This window comes from Heterocephalus glaber, unplaced genomic scaffold, assembly GCF_053883595.1.
Source record: "Heterocephalus glaber isolate CG9 unplaced genomic scaffold, H.glaber_assembly_v1.0 deba00000071, whole genome shotgun sequence".
Classification (NCBI taxonomy): domain Eukaryota; kingdom Metazoa; phylum Chordata; class Mammalia; order Rodentia; family Bathyergidae; genus Heterocephalus; species Heterocephalus glaber.
The window spans coordinates 30,952,145-30,969,992 of NW_028258137.1; the positions used below are offsets into that span (position 1 = coordinate 30,952,145).

Below are 17,848 nucleotides of genomic sequence, written 5' to 3' on the forward strand. Positions count from 1 at the left end.
TTAAGATCCTGAGAAAATGTTGTCTATAAATGGAGACATAAGAAGGGTGGCATATTTTTGTACAGTTTTGCTTTTGGAGAATTTAATTGCACTTGAAACCTCTCTTTGAGCTTCCAGATTTTGTGAGCAGTTTGGCAACAGAAGTTTTGGAGAGAAATGATAGTTTAATGTTAAGTGTCCCAACATGTGCTAATACAACTTGTGGCCTTTTGGCAATACCTTGAGTCAGTTTTCTTTGTACCCTACCTTTATGGATTAAGGGGATTTAACTTCAAAAGAAAAGCATAAAATAGAGCAGTATATTGTTAAGCAAACATTTATTAATGTTCAGAGTAAATCTGTGTAGAAAGGCACCCTTAATGTGAAGAAACAGAATATATAAATATATGAGAAATGCATGTCACGTAATTTTTATGGAAAAGATGGTAAAACTACTGATCTCAGACAATTTCTTTTGCCTGTCAAGTGCCTAGCTCTGATATTTATGGAATGCTTTGTTTTTATTTTTAAAAATAAAGGGAAACTTGTATTTCTTTCAAAATATTGTTTTGTAAATTTGGATAGATAAGCAAATGCAGATAATACTTTAAGGATCTGAATCATAACCTGGGTCACCACTAAAATAATATTACTGTCTTTTATCCAGAATCTCCAAATTCAAAAACAATGGCAAGACAGATGGATGCTGTTGATTATATTACCTTTGGCTTACCCAGCACTAGTACCCTTTAACATAAGTATCACATTAAGATTTCCCCCCTCTCCCTGTAGCTCATGATTTCCTGGAAGCTGGCTGTCCATCAGTGTGTGTGTAAGATGTGTGTGTATTTTCCTTTAATATTAAAACGCACCGTGGAAAGAGGAAATGAAAGTGGAGCAGACCTTAAGTGGATGATCGGAAAAGCCAGGTGTAGAGTCACAGCTCATTTTTGATTCCAAGAATAATTAGCTGGTTAGAATTACATGGTAAACTAAAATCAAAGGGGAACTTATTTAGATTTGTTTGCTGAGAGTAAAACAAGAGCATTAATTTTGAGATAATTGCTTTATTTATCTTCCAGCCAACCCATCAAAATTTTTTTCTCTGGCAGCCATAATCCCCATCCTTATGTTATTATCTATGTGTTATTTTAAAATTTTATATATTAGGTTAAAAGAGATGAAATTGGAACATAAATTAATTACCTATGCCATTTTCATTTATAATGCCAAATAATTAATATATTTAAACATTTTGGAAAGCTCAAAAAAGTGTTCTTTAGTTGATAAGATGGAAGTAAATGAAATCAGGTAATCCTGAATGAGTTAAACATGTTCTTTGCAATCGGCTATGAATTATGAAATAGCACAGCCTGTTTTGAGGGGTAGTATCTCAATATATTTGTATATTTCTCTTTAACTTCTACAATGTGTTAATATTTGTATTTTTAACATCTTTTGGATATATTTGTTAGCTTTTTCATAAAGAATAATTTTTTTAATAAAATAGCCACTGGGTCAACTCAAATAACATGTAAAATCTAGAATTTTTTTCTTTATTCAATAATAAGAGTGGTTTGCTTTCACAACACTACTCTGAGGTATGATACTGATGACTTATTTCTGCATAAATCTGCCATGTTTTTATAGCTGTAGTATAACTAAACACCAATTTAGCTTAGCAAATTAACTTAGATGCTTCAGAATTGAAAACCAGTATATTCTAATGTCGTTTGAGTTCAAGTCTTTATTAGTAGGGATGCATTTAACATTTGTTCGGATAGGGAATATAATTTTCTCCTGCAGTTGTCATTTATGTAATCCATTTTCCCAGCCTTTTCTTGAGCTAATGATATTCCACACCCAGATACAGCTTTTGTTTACTTGCCATAATATGGAGTGATACCTTAGAGAAAATTAGGTTACATATTCATACTTAATATCCCCAAAGTATTACTAGTCTTCTGTGTCTCCTTAAACAGGATCATTTCTGTTTCTGTGCAGGTGATGCGTTTGATGTTTGTATAATACATTTGGATGTTTTCAGCTAAGTTCACTTCCTAGCTGTGAATTCTTCCAAATGTTGGCTGACATTTGCCCTTGCACATCCCAAGGCTCATCAGCAAGTGAGTGTCTGCGCATGCTGGGTGTGCTGGTGTGTGAAGTAACCCAAAAATAACATTCAGTTTGGCTTTACCAAGACATTTTTATTGGTAATAGGGACTGCATGCAGAATGCTGAAAATGCCACTTGAGGCCTTTGATTATTAAAATTCTATGAATGCATTAAACAAGAATGCAGTAAATAGAAAAATACGCTGAATGATTTATTTATTTTTATTTATCATTTATACTAGAATTACCTTGAACAATTTATTTTAATGCTATCACTGGAGAGTGAAATTTATAAACTCATTTCTTTTCATAAAAATCAAAAGTAAAGTTATGATAATTTATAGAAATAGAATTGTTATTTAAAGTAAATAATATGTTTATACCAAATCAAAGTTTTGGATTATTTTGATTACCTATTTCTTTGAAGAAAAGATTTAGTGAGAATATCAGCTCTATCTATCACGCCAAACTGTTAAAGAGTATACAGGTGTATGCAAAACTTGTCATTTCTTATTAGAATAGGACTGTTAAATATAGGTAGATGAAAACAAACATGAAAAAATTTATTTTGCAGAAAAAGAATTGTCCTCTGTTGTGTAGTGGGCAGAGCAAGGAACTGGACGTAATGATACTGAATGTTCTGTTAAGTAACAAAGATAGTTGTATGACAAAAAAAGCTAATTTTACAGGAGGCAGATATAATTAGTATAGCCTTCAGAAGAGCAAATGCTTCTTTATAGACATTGCAAAGGCATTAAAGCTATTTTTACTGTAATATGAAATGATATTTGTTTATAAATAATATCCTTTAGTCATCCTATTACCAATTGGGACTTAAGGAAATGGAGTTTCATGTACAACTAAGAGCTGAAGCATTATAGCAAATTAGAAAATACACAATACAAATGTAAAGAAACTGTTTAGCTTTGAGCAATCTGATTACTCTTTGTTTATATCTTTAGACTTAGTTTCGTGTTTTGTTTTTAAATCATGTATAGAGTTGTTGAATTGAAAACAACAAAATCCAGCTTTGTGATTTTTTTCTAAGGATAGATATAGGAAATATGTAAACATATGTGCAGATTTGTTAATTTCTCATCTGTCATCAGCCAGATTTATTAAGATTCATATTTCATATCCATTGAAGGTATTCAAATGTATTAAAACTCTGTTCTTTTTATATAAGATAGATGTGTGAGAGTCCCTCGTTCTTTTGAGAATATGAAGAAAACATCCTTTCAACAGTTATGGATCATGGTTGATTAATTGAGAAGGTTGTACTAAATGTTCTCTTGTGGAAATAGCTAAAGAGTATGTTTTTTGAGAAATGTATCATCCAAGAATAAAATCAATTGAAATATTGGTAATTAAATTGTAATTCCATGAAGGAAGAAAGTGGTATGAGAGATGAAGCTAACTATTGGTATTTTTCTCTTTTTAACAGCACACAGTTCATAACAGAGCTACTGTGCTGGTTATTGGAAGGAGGAGATTCAGAAAATAGTGAGGTAATGGTATCTTTTTTAAAAGAGTACTTTTTTCTGTAACCCTTAGCCATTATTACATATAGAACTTCATTCAGTAGGCAGCAATTTCTTTAAATTTGGGATTTGGGGACTACCTTACTTTCCTCTGCTAAGTTGAGTCTGCTTTTCAAGGGCAATGGGCTGTATTTGGAGAGCAGAGAAATATTACTTCAGCATACTCAGCACCCTTAAAATAGCCTCTTTCTGAGAATTAGATCTGTGTTGGTGTCTCACACAGTTCGAGTAGGTGACACTGTAGTTTGTGGTTGACGTATATGTGTTTAACATGCTGTTGAACTGTCCTTATTTCCTTCTCAGTTCTTTGTCATGTTCAATTGGGGAGATGTGTTCTCTTCAGGATGATTTACTACCAGTCACAGCCACGCTCTGAGTGGAAGACCTAGTGGCTGCCACCTGGTTTCACAGCTCTGGCAAGAATTTGACTGGGCCCAGCCTGGGGAATTCTGGTGTACTAGAGCCCAGGAGCTCACACACATGAGTTCTTTCTCTGGTTCAGAGCTGCAGGTCCCTTTCCACTTACGGTGTAATCCTACGCCATGGCTAATATTTTCCTTTTCCACATGCTAGGTTGGCTTGCTACATTACGTACTTTGCAGCTGTTGCAGGGATTCACAGGAAATGGAAGACTCTGCTTTATTCTGGGCAATGTCTTTGATAATTTACCCGTGTGCTTTTGCATTTTCAAAAACCTGTTGTTAGCATTGTAGAAATCTAAGAGTCTTGAAGAACAAAAACTAGGTTCAGTTTGTACCTATTAGAAAAGTTTTTATCTTTTGATGCTTTGTTGCCACAGTAACAATGCAGGTCAAATTATAAACTGGTCTTCATAAAAGGCTAAGTACTTTGTCTAAGAATGTTTATACAGGCTTAAGTTGTGTAACGGTATTTATGTGTTTTCCTTCTAGAAAAGTGATACACTTTTGTAGTCACCAAAAATATCTGCCCCCTGAACTATATCTGGGGAGGAATATTAATAAAACAATGAAGGAGTTCATGGTGTCTAATTATGTAATTAGGCAATTGGTAAGAAATGTGATAACTAAAATTGATTTTTCCATTGAAGGAACTAGTATATATTAAAATCACAGACCTTCAGGAAAACTCTTTAATCTTCAAGTCATATAATGCTTTTGTTTAACTTAACAGGAAGGAGAAATATACCAGTTTGTAGACTCTTCTATTCATGTCTAAACCAAGGGTATAAGCTGCTGAGGAAGACATAAAATGCAGTCTAGAAAACAATAATTGTATCAAATTAACTATTTGGAAATCATTTTACATTTTTAAAACAATCCAGTATTATGACCTTGGGCAACTTTTACACTAGGTATATTTGGGTTATTACTCCAGCTTTCATCGCTCTGTGGTATAGTCTATATGGAATACGAGGGTATTTTCAAATTGACCATTTCTTACTGGTCATCTTAAAATATGCTTCAGTATTACAAATTTGAAACTTAATATGTCTTAATAGAAGGAAAATATAAAATTCAACATCTGGGCAACAGAGACCTTTAGGCCTACTTTTGTCATAAAAGAATAATTTTGACATCTATGACACTTTTTTGTTATTGTTTTATAAGATAAATGATGGATATTCTGCATTCCAAATGTTTTGTTAATTCAAAATTTTATTGTCTGTAAATGGACCTTTAAAATGAGAAGCATATGTTCTTTAGAGAATCTAATTTGAGTCCTGGACTAATTTCCTAAGTATTGGAATACAGAAAGCAGCCTTGATTAATTTAGAACTGTAAAAGGGGCAGGTAAAATTGTTTTCAGTGGAAATTTACTAATGCAGCAACCATTTAAATTAAATGTTTGTTAACATAATAGTGATGGCATTTTCTCCTCCTCCTCCTCCTTGTGGTTTTGTCCAACTAGATGTTGCAGTGGCAGTTGCACTGACTGTTAAGTGTTTAAATGATGACACCATTATGTGAAGTGATTTTGAAATGAGAGATTCCAGCCAAGAATTACATCTGCTCCCATCTCCTTCAAATCATACTCTCTGGCAGTACAGATTATGATTGATTTGTTTGTGACAGATTGCAGGAAACAGTCATTGATTTTTCAATATTTTACCTTAAAATTATTTACAGTTGTAACCATGGGGAGGTATTTCCATGGGCTGTCAGTCCCTGAAAGACTAGGATAATATTCCCTGCTCTCTGACAAGACAAATTACCTGTAATGAGTGCAGTAGCTGAAGGGTATACTTTTATTTTAAAATATGTCAATAACCCCGGTGACTAAACGAATATTGATTTAGCATAATGAAGCCTGAGTAATGTGAAAATGAGCTTTTTCAAGGGACATGGTAAAGACTTTCTTTTTAGCTGGTTGTAAGAAGCTTCTCATTCTTTTTAGCTAGCTGGTAGAAATACAGAATTTTGTAAGCAAGCCATCAGGACTGATAGTAGTGTCACCTGTGATAACCAAGGGACCAAATATTTTACCCTTGTTTTAACAATTCTTTTTAAATCTTATTTTGAGCCTTAATTTTAGTCATAGAATAACTACTGATTTGTTTGATGTTATCTTGACACGACTTAATGTCTTTGTAATTTTAATATATTTTGCTTTGGAACTGCTGGTAATGAATATTAAAATATAACTATATATACAGTGGTATGTAGATGACCATAATTATATTAAGACATTTCAAGTGGGTTATTGTTGTATTTAATGTGTCATATTTTATAGTAGACTAACTCTCAGTTTCTGGACATTGGATTGCTTTCCGTGGAAATGAAGATTAATTTACTTAAGTCCTCATTTTTTAGGCATCAGCGCCTGTTTTCATTTTTTTCAGACTTTTCTTCCCTTTTTTAATGGATTTAAGATTCTGTTACATAAAATCCTTCAAACAAGAATCATAGTAAGAAGTGTGTACTGTATGTTTACGTGTGCAGGTATATGAAGATTTTATGTCTGAGTATCTCCATACTTACTCAGGGGTAAACACTGCTGGTAATATATAGCAGAAAAATATTTAAACATGATGTCAAATTGATATTTCATGGGAACCTAACTCATTTTATGGTAACTAATAGTCATAAAATCATTAAAATCATTAGGTGAAATCCCCTTAGAAATTAAAAATTAGTTATGATTTAAAGGAAATTCAGATGGTTCTTTGTGAGTACTAGCTCTCTTATAGGAGCGCATTCAAAATGTTGATGTAAAATGGAAATATATCTTTTAATGGAAGAAAGGGTAGATTCTAGAACACAAAATTATTGTTTTATATTTTTCCCAGGAATTTGCCTAAGCATATGACATAGATGATCTTTGTCACTTATCTTGTTCTGTCCTACAATAAACTGAGTGCTTTATAAAATGCTGCACCTATGATTTCATATGCTGTAGGATTTTCTTTCTCCATTATCACCTGCTCCCCCAATTCTTTCTTTTTCTTTAAAAGGACCTTTGAAATATAGAAATATGAAGGATATGACATTATCATATGTGAATCTGTTAGTACAAATTCTTCAATCGTTAATTTGGTTTATAGCCATATAGCCATATTATAGCCATAGAATTACTTACATCATCCAGAAAAAATAGATTGTTTTTCTTTTGTAGACTTTCAAATACAGCCTGTTTTCTTCAGACAAATCTATGCTAAGAAAAAACACCTATATTGTTTAGTTTATTTTGAAAAAAACTAAAAACTATACTGTAGTTTCTACCTCATGACTCTATCATTTAGTTTGAACCTATGTGTTCATTTTATAGAACATGAGAGCTATTCATGCGAATTAAATTTAAGAAATATGTAGATAAGTAAAGCTTTTTTTGGAAAAATTATTCTCTTTCTCATACTATGCCTATCTCTATTCTTTTCTTCTCTAAAAATAAATTTACCCTGCCGTATTTTTTTTTTAGGGGAAAATCTCTTCATATAAAATATTTTTAAATTACACAAGTCATTGCCTGGGGTTGTTTAAAACACTTGTTTTTGAAAAGGAGAAATAGCTTTTAATATCTTTCTTATACTAAGATAAACAGTTTACTTGGATATGGTACATACCAATCTACTTAGTTAATTTTTTTCAGAATTCATTTTACTGTGACTCATCTGACATTCTGTGATAACTTAATATAGCAACAAATTAGCATATAATTTTATTTTCCATGTGACCTCAACCAGTTGTAAAATTGTACCTCCACTTTTGGGGAGCAATTTGATAGTTTCTGTAGACCATACATTAAGTGTTTGCAAATGTTCAGTGGATCCCGGTTAACATTTTTGTTATCAACAGTGTTTTAAAGTAAGCAGTTAGAAGAAACACTTCACCCTATTACTAAGTTACTAAAACGTCTCCTAAAGGTAGCATTTGTAATTAGTGTACATAATTGATTAGTGATTTGTCTTCTCTCAGGCATAAAACAGCATGGCAAAGTTAGGTATAATTAGTGAAGTGTAAGATAGTAGGGACTGACGGTGACAGTGACCATGACCGCTAAATGGATTTCTTTTTCTTTTAGAAAAAAGCCATTGGTCTCTGACATTTCCTGAGATCTGTTTCAATCTAGATATAAAGAATGTGGAAAAATTAAGTGCTCAAGTGATTTAAACATGTTTTGGATGGCCTGTATACAGTGTATTTCCAATTTAAATCCTCAGTTGTCAGGCAGAAGAAGGTTAAGCTCTTCTTGATCACCAATTTCATTGAAAATTTTTATTACTATAGAGTATGACTGAATATTTTCTGTTTTAACCAAAGTATAGGAAAAATGAAATAAATTATGTTGACTCTTTTTCTAAAAAGTCTTTATTGGATTGATACATACTAGTCCTTGAAAAAGAGAGTTGAAAACTCTTTTTATCATAATAATCCTTTGAGCAATCAAATATCTCTAGAGTAGCTTTAAAAGTCACTTTTTAAATTCTTATTTTTATTAATGTTTTCAGTATATAATAATTATATTCACCATGGGAAGTTGGTACATGTATGTAGCACATCTCAATTATTTTTTTTAACTTCCCCTTCCTACTCTCTAAAGCAACTCGTATTATATTCATGGTAGAAAAAGACTTGAAAGTTATCTATATGTATATTTTAATTCCCTATATTATACAAGAAAAGGTTGCCTTAACTGGCAGAGCATTCGCTGTACATTGGAACATTTGATTACGTAAAGAAGGTTGATATAGGGCCCAGGATTTAGCTCAGTGGTTCCACCGCCTGCCTTGCAAGCACAAGGTCCTGAGCTTGATCCCCGGGACCAAAAAAATCCAAAAAACAAACAAAGGTTGATATCCAGGTCTTTTCCTGGAATTCCTTCTTTTAGGTAGGCTGAGTAATATCTGATGACTTTGCCATTGAGAAGTTCCTTGCCATGGGCTTTGTAAGAGTTGTAGTAAAAAGGAGGGATTCTTCTGTTCAGGAGGCCTCCAGACCTTGTTTTGTGAACTATGAAGATGTATGTCTGGCCAGAAGTAGCCCCTAAGCAGGAGCTGGGGAGACTCCCAGATCCCGCTGATTCTTACAGAAACTGCTGTGACTTATTGGGTGAACCAGTTTGTGCGTTATCTGCTTCCATAGTTTTTAATGCATAATCCAAGTGCCAGGATGGATTCTGAATCTTAGATCTCAGTATGGGAAAATAAATGTATTAGGTTAGAATATTTCTTTTTTCATTTTTCTAATTAAAATTATATTTTGAGAAAATTACAGATTAACATACAGCAGTACAAAATAATATAGAGAGGTCCTTGAGTCCTTTCACGGTTAGTCCCAATAGTAACATCTTGCAGTATATAGTTTAACATCACAACTTGAATGTTGATATTGTTATAATCAGGAGAAGGAACATTTTCATTACTACAACAATTCCTCATATTGCTCTTTTATAGCCACATCTACTTGTCTCCTTTTCACCCTTTTTTCACCTTAACAATTAGTTCTCCATTTCTATAATTTTGCCTTTTCTAGATTGTTATATAAATGAGATCATAGCAAACAGCTTTTGGGGATTGGATTTTTTTACTCAGCATTGATTTCTGGGCACTCAGTTTATGTACAACAATAGTTTCTTTTTTTGTTGAGTAGCAGTTCATGGTATGGGAGTAGCAGTTTGTTTAATCATTCACTTGTTGGGACTTCAGGGTTGTGATATTTTACTATTACAAATAAAATTGCTATAGGGCTGGGGATTTAGCTCAGTGATGCTGCGCCTGCCTCGCAAGCACAATGTCCTGAGTTCGATCCCCGGTACTGGAAAAAAAATTTCTATAAACATTCATGTAGACGTTTTTGTGTGAATATATTTTCACTTTCCTGGGACAAATGCCCAGGAATGAAATTGTGGGTCATATGTTAATTACATAAACTATTTCTTTTTAAGACTAGAATTGATTTCGTGGAGGCAGAGAGGCAAGGAGGATATCTACATTCTTATAGTATTTTTGCATTAACGAGATTTATTATGTTAAAACATAGACCCTCTTAACTTTTGTAGTCAACATATAAGAAAACATTTTTCTGGAATCTAGATTTTTTTTATTTTAGAGAAATATTTTTAAATGCTTCTTTTTTGGGCAAACAATTCCTATGTAAAGGAATAAACACACATACTATAGAATAAACAATACCCATATATTATAGAATAAATAAAACACATATACTTTAGAGAAGATGTTGCAAAGCTGATAGGTTACTTGGGGAAATTTTCCAAGTGTTAACAGAACTGACATTCAAGGATATGTAGTAGTCTCTGAATTGGTAAACTCTAGTTTTTGTTACACATGTTGCCTGCAATTTTTATTGGTAAAATTGGCTCATGTGCGGAATACTGTGTTCGGTATCGAGAAAAATGCTCCTTTAATTCAATTACGTGCACTTACTAGGAAAAAAAGAAAGTTTGAAAAGCTGTCTTTTTATAGTACATGGTCCCTAAAAATGCAGTTACTTTACACATTGCTAAATGGAAGAAACAGGTTGGTTTTCACCAAACCCTGGTGCCTGTACTAAGTTCTGTTTACTGAAATGCAGCATATGTACAAAACCATGTGTGTAATTTTGGAGAAACCTATGGGAAAGATTTTTCAAGGAAAATTTTTACTCTGATTTTCTATCTTATGTACTGACTTTAGCACCCTAACAAAAGATACAACAATGTAACTCTATTTTTTTCTTTCTTTGTTTATTTGTAAAGAAATATAGAAAGTGATTAAGTGGGCCTAGTGATCCTTCCAACAGCAGTCAGTATTATAAATCTTTCCCTTTTTTGATTCAAGAGACCCTCTCTTTTAATACTAAGTATGGGTTCATCCTTAGTCCACTGTGACTATGATCGTAGTGATACAAAGGGCATGAGATAATAAAATAGGCCTTGTTCTTCAGCATGACCTGGATAAAAGAAAGGATATACATATGGAATCTTTAAGTGCAAGAATAAGGATTGGGGCATCCTGTGTTCTAGTGCTGCTGGGGATTGGGAACCCCACAATAAGGAAGACAATGCAGCTCCTGTTCTATTAGCAGGGTTCTCATAATACATAGATTTGGAAGTGTGTTTTGGGAAAATGTAAAATGAAACTGAGATCCAACATGTTTCTGCATTATTAGAAGCCCAGAATTCAGGGGAGAGAGATACTAATGGAGCTGAAACTGATGGTGCAGGCCTCAGAAAATGACCAGCTTGAATTTGAATTTGAATCACATATGTGTGATATGGAGGAAGACAGCAGGCGGAGAGGGAAATGAACTGGAATGTAGTTTGTTGTATGTAGGGTAGAATCTTGTCTGGCTCGAATTTCTTGGGGCATCAACAGGGTATGTCATTGCCCAAAAGTATATTTAACAGCTTTCTGTGTTTTAGGAGCTCATCAGAAATGAAGCATAGCTCTTTAAAAGAGTCCTATTCCAGGGACCGGGGATTTAGCTCAGTGGTTTCGTCGCCTGCTGCGCAAGCGCAAGGACCTGAGTTCGATCTCAGGTACCAAAAAAAAAAAGAGTCCTAGTCAAACTGAAATATATGGGTGTGTAGGCTGGAGATATAGCTCAGTGATAAGACTATTTTTGGCTTAAAATAACAAAAGAACTTAGAGCTCTTTTGAAAGAGCTTCAAAATTAAAACTACAAAATCACATGTAGATAAAAAGTTATATAAAGAATACACTCATAAGATTATGTATCAAGCTGATGGCATCATTGGTAAGTAAAGAAACTCTTAAGTATTTTTGCACATTATTCTCTTAAGTATACAAGGTAGTAGGAGAGAGCTAAGAGCCTTTGTTAAAAGTACAGTATATCCAATTTACAAGGCTAAAGTAAGTTCCTATAACTTAACTTGGAAAACTGAAGATAAGTTCTTATTGAAGTTTTTAAAAATGCATTTAAATCATAGATTTGATCTAAGTGATTATAAAAACATTAAAATTAAGATATTCATGATTTATATGTAATAATATTGATTCCATTATCCCCAGCTACATGACATTGCCCCAGGGAAGCTAAAATGAGTTGTATAAACAATTTCATAAAGGGCTACATGAAGCCAGCAACTTAAAAATCCTGTATGTATGATGACAAAGCATTGGGGAATCAGTTTTTTAGACTGTGTATGTAGCAGTTAAAAATGAAAGAAAGGGCTGGGGATTTAGCTCAGTGGTTCTGCTGCCTGTCTTGCAAGCACAAGGACCCGAGTTCCATCCCCAGTACCAAAAAAAGAAAAAAAAAAAGAAAGAAAAAGAAAATGGTACAACTTTAGGCAGTTTTTAAGAAAGTTTACAGATACTGAAAGTCATAGATTGGTTCCCACTACACTGACGCTGCAGTGATTACCGTCTCTCTCTCTCTCTCTCTCTCTCTCTCTCTCTCTCTCTATATATATATATATATATATATAAAACCAGGCACTTTATAATTTTGTCTATAATTGTGTATACATAGTTTCTTCACAAAATGGTTTGTGAACAACTTATTTCTATATTATTTTAACCCACTTTCCACCATTAAACTACTTTATGTATATGTATATTAAAGTGTCGGTTGGGAGACATGATAGTAGTCTGTTTTGTTTTTTCCAGAAGCTTTCTTATTCAAACTTCTTTCAAACTCAGCGCATAAAAATAGCAGACCATTTCCACTTGTGGGTTTTTGAAACTGGAAATTTATTTTTCTGATGAAGAAACTGAGGCCCGGGAAGATGAAATGACTTTCCGTAAGTGATAATGAGGATTTAAACTTTCCTTTGATTCCAAAACAAATGCTGCCAACAGGAAGGTGGTTGTCCCAGCTTCTGGAAATTCATTTTACAGATGTTTCAATGGCAAATCTATTTTTAGTATGTTTTATTCTGTACATATCAGAAAAATGTCTATTTGCTAACTATTCTAGTCATACAAACATTTTGGCACTGAATGAGTGTACAGGTAGCAAGTGTCAGTGTGTTCATCTGAGAACTGGGCTTTCGCCAGTAGAATATTCCATTTATTTGTTACTACACAAGTGTACCTGCTGTGCTTTAACATTATGATAAGTCCAGGGTATCAAAGATGAACATGACATCTTCCCTATTCTACATAATGGGCATTGGGATCGGGCCAGGAGATAAACTGGTGACTAGCAGATAGTTTATGCCTTTGGAGAGCTTACAGCTTGGTGTCTGCTGTGGAGACAGGGCCATAAGCAGACCATTTCAGCTAGCATGATGGGACAACAAGGCAGGTGCTGTGGGAGGACAGGGCACATCCTTCACCCAGCCTGATGGAGGGGGTTGAAGTCAAGGAAGGCTTCTCAGAAGAGAAAAGTCATTGGTACTGAGTTCTGAAGGTAAAAGGGCTCTACACAGGGAGGAAAAACCTAAGCCAGGAAGAGCATGGCACATCTGAGAACCTTGTAGGAGGAGCATGAAGGATGTATGCAGTGAAGGACAGAGGCAGGGCCAGGCTGGGAAGGGCTGTTAGATGCCCAGCAGAGGAGTTTGAACTTCATCTTGCAGGCAAGTGGCCCCATAAGGTTTTAAGCATTCACTTGGTTAGGTCTGCATTTTAGAGGCATCAGTTTGGCCTTAGTATGGGAGGTGCATCGGAGGCCAGTGAGGTTGGGTGTTGAGAAATTGGTTAGATTTTGGAAAATTGGGTGTCCAGGCAGGAGGTAACATTTGCCTGAGCTAACAGCATCACCAGGATGAGAGATGTTATGAAATTGATAGAGATACTCAGATATTACGAAGAGAAGGACTTTGTGATGAATAATTAAAGAGCAGAAGAAAAGTAAGTTAACAAGGGCATCCAGAAAGCTTAGCAATAAGGTTGTTGTGATATTTTGAAAGGGGACCCAGGAGGAGCAGGTCTAGGGGGAAACATATGTGCTCAGTGTGAGTGTAAGCCCAACTGTTGGCTCTGAGATGCTGGTAGAATATCCATCCAAGAGGTTTGGAACTCCCAATCCATTCTTTCATATTGGTGTACTTCTTTTTCCTCTTAAATGACAAGTTTCTCAAAAACTATGTTTTCTTTCATCATTTTTATTAAGAGAGAGAGCGTGTGCGTGCGTGCGTGTGTGTGTGTGTGTGTGTGTGTGTGTGTGTGTATACAGCTCAGATGGCCTATGCAAAGCAAGTCTTGAGACAAGCTGCTCAATATTCTTGGGCAAGGCTTGTTTTGAAAATGATGGGGACCCAGAAGTATGTGAAGGAAAGAGAAAAAAATACTCCTGCTCTCTAAGTAGTACAGAAAATTAAGTGTGGGAATTTCAATTGTACATTTAAATTTAAAGAAGAGGATGAAACAATTCACAGAAAAAAAAGTACTTGAAAATATTTGTTTTTGGAGACTTGATGAGCATGGATTACAGCATATATTTAAATGATCATTATATCTGCAGGTTTTGATAAGAGTGTTACCTCGAACAGTCTTTCTACAAATACTCAGTACCTAGTAGGTTCTAGGTGTTTGGACAGTGTTGGTCTTAAGAGTGCCAACTGCAGTAGCCATGGTCTCCCTGGGAGTTCATAGTCTACCTGATGGCTTGTAAGTCTGGAAGGTGCTTTATACAATATTCCTGTTGGTTTCTGCTTAATATAGCTAGCATATGTTGTAAGAATGGTTTATGGCTCTTAAAAATGATCTAACAATAAACCTATAACAGTGCCCTCCAGAGGTTCACAGATGCCATGTTCATAGGTGAAGAAAACAAAAGAAGAGAGGGAGGGCAAGAGGGTGCAGGGCTGTCTTGACTTGCTGTCTGTCAAGATGGGCAGTGGAATTGTTCTTTGGAGCCAGGAAGAGGACTAGATATGGACAGTAGTTCCTGGTTATTCCAGGGCAGCTAAGAGTTAAGGAGTCGTGACTTGTGAACTCAAAAGGGTAGAGCCAAAAACAGAGATTGAAAACATAGCTTTTAGAGTGAGAAGGATGTTGGAACTTTGAAACTTTCATTTTCAAAACCATCAAATCCACTAAGAAGCTGAACTAATGCAGTCTTTAAATTGCATCACCAAATGATATCATTTTTGAGGAAATCACAGTACATTATTGTTCCATCTTTTCTGTGCCCAGCCTCACCTCTGTCCTTCATTTTTCAGGGGAATGGGTATCACTTCTCCTGTCTAGATCGTATTTTTCTTTTTTTTCCATTTTCTCCTGATTGTTTGTTTTTGTTTTTTTTACATAGGGTCTCACAGTGGAGCTCAGGCTGGCCTCGAAGTCACAGTCTTCCTGCCTCCCCCCCACCCACCAAGCGCTGGAATTACAGGTTGCACTGTCACACCTAGCTCTTCTGATTTTTATCTCTCTTCTGTATTTTAAAATTTGCTGTTTTCATTAATTTATTTTTCTCCGTGCCTGGAGTTCCAAATAGCCTCTCTAGACCTACACTATCCCATCCTTCACCTGGAATATTTGCCTCCTTAGCTGCTGAGCTCGTAGGAACCTGTGTTTATAGAAATGTGTCTTCACATCGGATCTCTCCACTTTCCTTTCTCATCATTCCATGCCATCAGGTTGTCTGATTATCACAGGGTCTTGCTGCCGCTTCTGCTTCCCAATTCTCATCCTGCCTAACGTCTCTGAGCATGCAACGATCTCTTTGGCTCCTGAAGTGCTGCTACCCTGGTCCTCCTTGGCCCCCGACTCTTGTCTATTTTGCTGGCCACCTTCCCTTAATGGAGGCTGCTCCCTGGGATGCTGCCCCACTTCAGCACTCTCCTTTGCCTGACCCTACATGTGACATTTTCAGCTGTGGCCCTGGCCCTGAGCCCACCTGTCTCTCCACCCTCTTCCACACTCCATCACAGTTCATGGCATCACTTCTCCCCCACTTAACCCAGTCTGGCCACTGTTCCCCTCAGGTCGGGTCAAGTCTTCCTTCCCAACCTCCCAAAGCCCACTCCTCAGTCTGGTCCCTCTATCAGAGAGATGAGACAGAAGAGTCAAGGTTTCTACCCAGAAAGGCTGCAGTCTCTCTTAACTGTTATCCATGGTCTGTGACAGAGCACACATTTTTTTTTTTTTGTACCAGGGATCGAACTCAGGTCCTTGTACTTGTGAGGCAGGCAGTGGAACCATTGAGCTAAATCCCCAGCCTACAAACCTTTTTTTAGTAGACTTTATTTTTTTAGTTTTCTAACAAAATTGAGCAGATGGTACCGAAGTTTCCTATGTATCACCTACCCAGCCTCTCCCATTATCCACACTCCCCACCAGATTGGTGTTTTGTTGGTTAATCAGCCTTCATTGACATCAGTGCCATCCAAAGTCTGTAGTTTGCATTAAGGCTCCTCTTGATGAGTGCTCTCTGGGTCTACACAGATGAAGAGACGTGGATCCCCTCACAGTGCCCTGCAGAGTCATCTCACTGCCCTCTTCTCCACAATCCCGGCGGTCACTGATCTTATTGTCTCCATAGTTTTGCCCTTTTCAAAATGTCATAGAGCTCGAATCATACAGTATGTTAGCTGCTTAAGACTGATTTCTCAATTTGGGAGTCGGAAGCAGGAGGATCACAAGTTTGAGCCTAGCCTGGGCAACTTAGCAAGAGCCTGTCTCTAAATCAAAATTTCTTGAAAAAGCTGGGGAGGTAGCTCAGTCCAAAGGCTTTGGGCTCAATCCCCAGTACCCCCCCCCCCACACACACAGATTTCTTTTACTTAACAATATGTATTTGTTTTTTCCATGTCTTCATGTCTCCAAAGTTTGGATTTTTGTTTGTTTGTTTTGCCATTCACCTACTGAAGGACATCTTCATTGTTTCCATGTTTGGGCAGTTAGGAATAAACCTGCCATAAACATCTGTGTGGATGTTTCTGTGTTTCACCTCCTTTGGGTACATACCAAAGAGCATGACTGCTAGATCAAATGGTAAAAGTATGATTTGTTTTGAAAGAAACTGCTAAATTGTCTTCCAAAGTGGTGACACCATTTGCATTCTTATCAGCAGTAAATGAGAGTTTTTGTTGTTCCACATCCTTGTCAAGATTTGGTGTTGTCCAGTGATATATGTGCACCCATGTTCATAGCAGCACAGTTTGTAATAGCTAAAACTTGGAAACAGCCCAAATGCCCATCAACTGGAGACTGGATAAAGAAAATGTGGGTTTTTTATAAAATGGAGTGCTACTCAGCCATAAAAAATGAGAAATTAGAGACATTTATAGCTAAATGGATGCACATTGAGGCGATACTCTTAAGTGAAATAAATAGGACACACATGAATAAATACCAAATAGTTTCTCTGGTGTGAGAAACTGAAAGTGTAAATAAGGACTAAATGTATAATAGGTCATGTGAAATAGGAAGAAAAGGGGCAAAGGGGAAGGAAGTGGGAGGGCTAGGGGAAAGGATAGAAGGGAATGGAATTAATATGAGAAAATGGAAAAATAGAAACAAAATCTTTGTAAATAGGGAGGAATGGAAGGGTTGAAGGGAGGGCTGGGCAAGGGTGAAAAATAAGAACCGAGAGATTATGTAAAGGTGCAAATTTCCAATGATGAATGTCATTATATTGTATACCTAAAATGTACCAATGATTAGGATGAATAATCGATAATGTAAAATAGGAAGAAAAGGTCCAAAGGGGTAGGGGTAGTGGGAGGGGCAGGGGAAAGGAAAGAAGGGAAAGGAAAAATGCTGAGAAATGGAAAAAATGGAAATAAAGTCTTTGTAAATAGGGAAAGGTGGAAGAGGTGAAGGGAGGGCTAGGAATGGGGAAAAAATAAGAACCAAGATGCATCATGTAAAGGTACAAGTTC

General features: G+C 35.8%; 1 protein-coding gene across 1 annotated transcript in view; it reads left to right on the top strand.

Moving 5' to 3' along the window:
• The window catches only part of LOC110349909 (uncharacterized), a 62,286-nt gene that overhangs the window by 2,609 nt on the left and 41,829 nt on the right, over window positions 1-17,848 (top strand). Inside the window, exons 3-4 of the mRNA XM_087192105.1 lie at window positions 3,538-3,601; window positions 15,274-15,354. Of these exons, the coding sequence (XP_087048231.1) occupies window positions 3,538-3,601; window positions 15,274-15,354 (145 nt within the window). The remainder of the gene's footprint in view (window positions 1-3,537; window positions 3,602-15,273; window positions 15,355-17,848) is intronic.